At 37.2% G+C, this 6,232-nt stretch overlaps 1 protein-coding gene across 1 annotated transcript; it reads right to left on the bottom strand.

The window, feature by feature from the left end:
* Nucleotides 1–1,833: 1,833 nt before the first annotated feature.
* Nucleotides 1,834–5,400, bottom strand: LOC149251798 (uncharacterized). Its single transcript, XM_089459571.1, has 3 exons — nucleotides 5,075–5,400; nucleotides 4,765–4,952; nucleotides 1,834–4,020 (listed from the first exon to the last, which is right to left on the bottom strand). Exons 2-3 carry the CDS (start codon nucleotides 4,810–4,812, stop codon nucleotides 2,905–2,907), a joined length of 1,164 nt encoding a protein of 387 aa, XP_089315697.1. The 5' UTR covers nucleotides 4,813–4,952; nucleotides 5,075–5,400; the 3' UTR covers nucleotides 1,834–2,904.
* Nucleotides 5,401–6,232: the final 832 nt, after the last annotated feature.

Below are 6,232 nucleotides of genomic sequence, written 5' to 3'. Positions count from 1 at the left end.
AAGAGAAAATCATGTTGAATTCTTGTCGACAATTAAACTTGACACAGTCGAAGAACGGAACACCTTGGCCCGGGCCGTAATGGCACTATCTAAATAGTATGACCATTGACGACCTGTAGCTCGAAGCTCCCGAGAAACATGGCGCTGTTTTTGTTGAAGTACAAGATGTTGGAAGTCTCCCACTTCAAAACCTCAACTTCGACCCCACCATCTTCTCCATATTTTGATTTCTTTGCCCGAGAGATATTTTCGTTTTGTTAAGCTTATCAAAACTTGAAAATTTGTGCCACCCAGAGATCGATTTGATAATTATCCAATCACAGGAACAACATAAAGTTCGCTTACCATAAAAGTACGCATAAATCCAAGCGGCTGATGTTCAAAATTATGCTGCGGTTGTCTCTAATGCTGCGGTTCTCTATAATGCAATTTTTTGGAAGCTTTTCGGTGGGTTTTTCCAGTTAAAATCCTGCAGTAATTTATTGGAATCCCAAGTTTGATAACTAATTTCTGCACAATCAAAGTGTCACAGGGGTTTTCGAAGGTGCTGAATCCAAATATGCAGTTAAAAAACCATTTTAACTACAATAAAGGAAGATTTAGCCTCAATTTCTTCCGCCGAATTCCGTCACCGAAATCTCCAGAAAATCGCATTATAGACAACTCCAATTATGCTACCTTCTATATATTATATAATTAAGGTTAGGGTGGTTACTCTAAATTTAGTCTAAACTTGTCTAAACTTCGTCATCAAGTTTAGGATGGTTTTGTCCATCATTTTGTTCATGGTATTTATGAGAGTAATTTTGTCTTATAATCGTAAGGATATTGTCTAACAACTGTGTTGTTAGACATAACCATTTCTCTAAATTCAATGATCTTAATAACTCATATCAAAACGAAATAATACAAAAATAAATCATCCAACTTTACATAAACTAACAATTAGTTAATAAAATCTAAATTTAATAACAATTATTCATATAATTTCATATTATGTAATGCATTCTAACATACTTCATGAGATTCTCCTCTGAAGTTTTTGTTTTATTTATGATTAACAATCAAAATAATTAGAATTTAAAAGAACTAATTCTATGGTGTGATTATGAAGATTTCTATATATTTATTTATGGTTATATTTTCAAATAATTCAAATTTAAAAGTAGCAACTCTAGTGTAGGTTATTGTTTAGCTTTATTGAAAATTATTTAGGGTAGGTTTTTCCTTTCTCCGTTATTACTTAATCTTGAAAATAATGATTTTTGGTTTGACTAGATGAAATTTACAGTTTAAATTTTATGATTTACACTTACCATATTTCAAAACATTTCATGTTCTACACTTACCATACTTCAAAACACAACGATTATTGACTAACTTGAAAATAATGTTCAAAGCTTTACTGATATCAATATGTTTCTAAATATGTCTATCGGTTTCAACAAATATAATCCCTATATTCGGGAAACTTCTCATTAATTATAACTATCAAATTTTAAACTACGTCGTGCTTAAATGGTATATGCTGCGGTAATATCAATTAACCTACACCGAAAAAAACAAAGAATCGAAATTAGTCATAGAATATATTTGCTTTCCAATATATTTTTTTCAATTCGAATAGCAATATAATTTTTGCTATCAATCAAAATTAACTCCAACGTGTTGAAAAATTCGCAGTACGTTTGCAGATATATGCGAATCAGAATAGCATAGACAGGTGCTCATCCTACTCTTAATTTTTCTTTTCCATAATTGAAAATTGAACAGAAAGTCGGTTGAAAGGTGAAATAAGTTGTACTGATAGATCACAAATGTTGAAGAGCAGAATATTAATAATCACCCACCATATTTTGTATTTATTTAGCTGTATAAATATAAGCAGTACAGTTTGAGAAACGACTGATAACATGTTACGCTATTTAAAGAACACATGACACCACCAACTCTCTCGAGTTTTGGACTACAGACTTCCTAACTACCTCCCATCCTATAACACACCATAGAAATTAATTTCAAGCAGAAGCTCTTCTGCCGACTCCACAATAGACAGGAGTTTATTTCCAAAATATCGCTTCTATAAAGAATGCAGGTTTTCCTTCCAGAAAAGCCCACTCCAACAAGCTTAATTATTCTGAATACCCCCCTACATGAAAACCCTATACCCATTCACTGGCACGAAAGATGGCCATGAAAGCTTCAGCCTTCTTGTGCCATCAATCCTGTCAATCTCAAACTTCATGACTCCAGATACATATAGCATGTTCTGCATATTTACAAAGAATATCATCATGATACCAACTGATTATGAAAAGAAAACTGTTAAACTTGGGAAACAGTTTCACCTGACCTTAGCAATAACTTTGTCTTGACTCAAACTCAAGAGAAAAGTGAGTTAGCATATTCAGCTGTCCTGCATAGAACTGGATGTGATAATTTGATTTCCTCCTCTCCTTGCAATTTTGCTAGGATAATTAAGGCAAATTATTAACCCCAACCTTTGTTGCCCCGCGATGTTTGAAGCTGGAAAAAAATGAAGCTTCAAACCTCTCATGCTGTACATTTGATCTGTATTCCTCAGTCAGCTTCTGTCATGGTGATAATGTCCCAAGTCCATCATGTCACTGCATTTCTATGAAGTGAATTTGGACATGGATGAAGACCCATCTTATAGATCTTCATGAAAAATGAAAAACAAACAAACAAACACAACAAAATTCAAGTGTAGGGAAGCCTTCATCTGGAGAGACTGGCCAGACTACATGACAATTAGTCAGCCCTGGAAGTCTAAACCCTAATGCTTGACATTTCCTTCATCTGAAAAAAGGACGTTTCTCTCATCAATTCATGCTCTTTCAAGAAGCATTTCATGTGCAGCAGCTAATGGGTATTATCTTAATTCTAGATCAAGGAGCCTACAGAAGATCCATAATTAGTGAGCTCAGGCCATACTCCTCCATTCCAATATGCAGAATCACTAGCTGCCTCAAACAAGGGCTCTGATGGAACTGGCCATTCTGGAGTTATATTCAAACGATTGTCTTGACCTTCCACCTTGACACAAGAAGGGAGGCTTGTGACAACTTTTAGGTTAAGATCATTCCTGGAGTTATTACTGTTTTCCAGTTCAGAGAAAGGGGTTAAACCTACCTGTACAGGATCACTACCCTCAGCTAGCTTCTGCTGCTCAATTGCTCTCCACTGATTGGCCTCAGAATACCTGTTGGTATTGCCATTATTGATCCCTTCCTGCAGAGATAGAGAATACGGAGACAAATCATCACAATTAGTGGAATTCAGCACTGGTAACGGTACTTCTGAGATTTGTGTGGGGAGACTTTCAAAGAAGCTGGCATCTATATCTCTGACTGCTCTAGTTAGGGCTTCTGTTCTATTAGGGTTAGAATTAAAATTGAGACCTGGAAAAGTGGGTTTAAAAGTGTTGAGGGCGTTCAGTGAGGAAAGCCCATTGAGAGGGGATAGGTTGCAGCTACGGGGATCAAAGAATGTCCTTAGAAACTCAGAATCATTGCCATATAGAGCTCTCTGATCTGCCAGCCTTGTGGCAAGAGAAAGACTGTGGATGCCATCACGAGCAGTAGCACTTCCTGCAGGAAGCCCATAGAACATAGAATTTGCAATATGAGAATGCCCTAGAGGAGCTGAACCGTTTATGTTTAACTCATTAACAGATGTGGAAGCTTCGTTCATTTGAGCACAAGCGTGATCTATTGTTCTCTTGGCACGCTTGTTCTTCCGGCACCCACCACCAACAGGAACGTTGCGCAGAGTGCCTCCTCTAGTCCAATATCTCTTGCATGTCTTGCAGAAATGGCGAGGCTGGGACAAGCTGTAGTTGTTGTAGTAGCAAAACTTGGTGTTGGCCGAATCACAACGAGGGCATTTGAGTGGTTGATCTGGCGGTGGTGGCTTCAATCCACTTTGTTCCATCATAGGTCGGGAGCAAGCCGGCAGCATTTCCTCCAGAGGCTTTAGGGTTCTCTCGTGCATGACACTCTGCACAAAGAATGAAAGGCAATATTGCGTCAAATACAAGCATCAATATCTCAGCTGCAACTCAAATTTCTAATTATGCCAAAACAAATGAAAGTTCCAGAGTTTATGCTTTTGTGATTCTAATTCATTTGAATTTTATCTTTCTAATAAATCTATTTTTTATTTGTCAACCTTGAAAACTGTGTAACAATAATCTCTATGTGAGGTATCCTAAAGATAAAACTCAAATAAACTTTCCAACCCTGAAAACTTTGTCACAATAAATCTCTATGTGATGTATCCTTAAGATAAAACTTAAATAAAGAAAAACAATCAATGAAAGGGATCTTGATCTTGGATTCTAACAGACTGATACATCTCCAACACAAGCCAAAACATTTGACCTCCTCCATGGAATAAGAATGTTAGTAGAAGAAGCTGTGATTCAGATGAAATTCTAAGAATAACTCACAATAAAGCATCATATATTTGTGAAATTCACCATGAGCTGCATCTAAACATGAATCAAGACTAAATTTCCAAGGCTTAAAGTAATGATTCCAGTACAAAAGTGTACGTGAGATGCTTGTAAAGCTACAAAATATGCATATAATATACTCAGAAACCCTAGACGGGATAGGATGAATTCAGACCTACCTACCATCGCCTTTGCCGCAACCCTAACCCTAAGAAAACCAAGAAAGAGGAGGAGGGCAGAAACAAGAGTCTGAGCCTAATCGCAGTGCAATTAGGCTATTGTTATACCTGTGGCCAGTCAGAATCCATGCAGACTTGGATGGAGCTGAGAACCATTTCAGCTCTAAAGCTAACTTAGAATCCAACACCTTGAAAACCACTACAGTTTGAAAAACCGATATGCAGGCGAACACACACCAGTCCTGCACTGTTGCGCCAAGTTGCAGACCCAGATGGAAGCATCTAATAAACAGATCCTGCAGTAACATGGAACCGTTAGAATCCAAAAGAATTAATACCATGAAACAAGTGGATGGGCTATGGGAGCCTGAGATGAGATTACCCAAGGAAACAGAAATTAAATGTAAAATCCACACACCTTGATTTGCTTATTGGAGTCTCAGGCTTCAATAACATTAGTATGAAATAACAAACTGTTTGCTTGTAGTGTTCTGAAAGTGAATCACACTGAATGGCCAGTAACCTTTACTCTATGGCTGGAAAGGTCGACTCAAATAACACAGTGTGATGAATCCGGAAAATAGTAATTATTTCCAAATATTTTCTCTGCGCGCAAACACAGAGAAATACAAAAACAGAAAGAACAAGGAGCAGGATGAAAGCAAATGGGAGGAGAAGAAGAGATCAGATTGCACAGAAGACCAGCATAAAAAAAGAGGGAAGGCACAGAAGACAAGCGTGGAGAAGAAGAGGGCGTGTGAATATATGATAGCTTGAGTGGGGATGATGATGATGATGGGCATGGGATTAGGTTAAGGGAATCTGATTGGCAGGCGGCTGGACGGTGACGAAAACCGAGGCTGTAACGATCCTCCGAAGTACATACAGCGACAGGCAGTCAGGCGGGGCCTGGACCTAAACCCACAGCTAGCAGCTACAAGAAAGAAAGAGCTCCCAGGATTCTCTTATGGGTGGATACCGGGTGGATGTGGAAGGAAACCGAGGCAGGTAATTAGGGGAGGGTCTTGTCTAATGAGGTGACGATTTAGGTAGGATTCTGCATTTTTTTTGTTTGAATTGGACGATTTTGTTTTCAAGAAATTAAAAAGTGGGTTTGGAAGTGGATTTAACACTATTAAGTAGTCATCCAAAAAATTAAGAATGAATAGTGTATTTTAGATTTTCAAAAATTTTAACAAAATTTTATCCAAATTTTCCCTTTTTTTTCATTCCTCAACTAAAACATCACCTCCTTATACTATATATTGGGGAGAAAAAGTGCAAGGGTAGATATTGCTCTCAGACCTCACATGTGCCCACACCACACATTGTATATAGAACATGGTGATGTGGGATTCCGAAGCTTCAAGAGAGATTTTTCATTCTATTTCAAGAGGAAGGGCCTTGTCTAATGAGGTGATGATTTCCCTAGGACCATGGAGTTTTTATGGAGTTTTTATGGGAATAGGGCTATCTTTTCAAAAAAATTGGTAGTGAAAGTATTTGAACAATTTATTTTATAGTAAAAATAAATCTTTTTCAAAATTTTAAATATTAAAATTTATATCTTAAATTT

Source organism: Pinus tabuliformis, chromosome 7 (assembly GCF_031772625.1).
Source record: "Pinus tabuliformis cultivar Carrire ecotype Pingquan chromosome 7, CPIR1, whole genome shotgun sequence".
NCBI lineage: Eukaryota > Viridiplantae > Streptophyta > Pinopsida > Pinales > Pinaceae > Pinus > Pinus tabuliformis.
This window is presented reverse-complemented; position numbering and strand designations above follow the sequence as displayed.

What these genes read in the sequence shown, in the direction of transcription:
- LOC149251798 (XM_089459571.1), bottom strand. Translation starts at nt 4,812, where the DNA reads ATGGTTCTCAGCTCCATCCAAGTCTGCATGGATTCTGACTGGCCACAG. An exon ending in TGGATTCTGACTGGCCACAG is followed by an intron (nt 4,021 to 4,764) that starts GTATAACAATAG and finishes TTCTTTGTGCAG; the next exon opens with AGTGTCATGCACGAGAGAAC.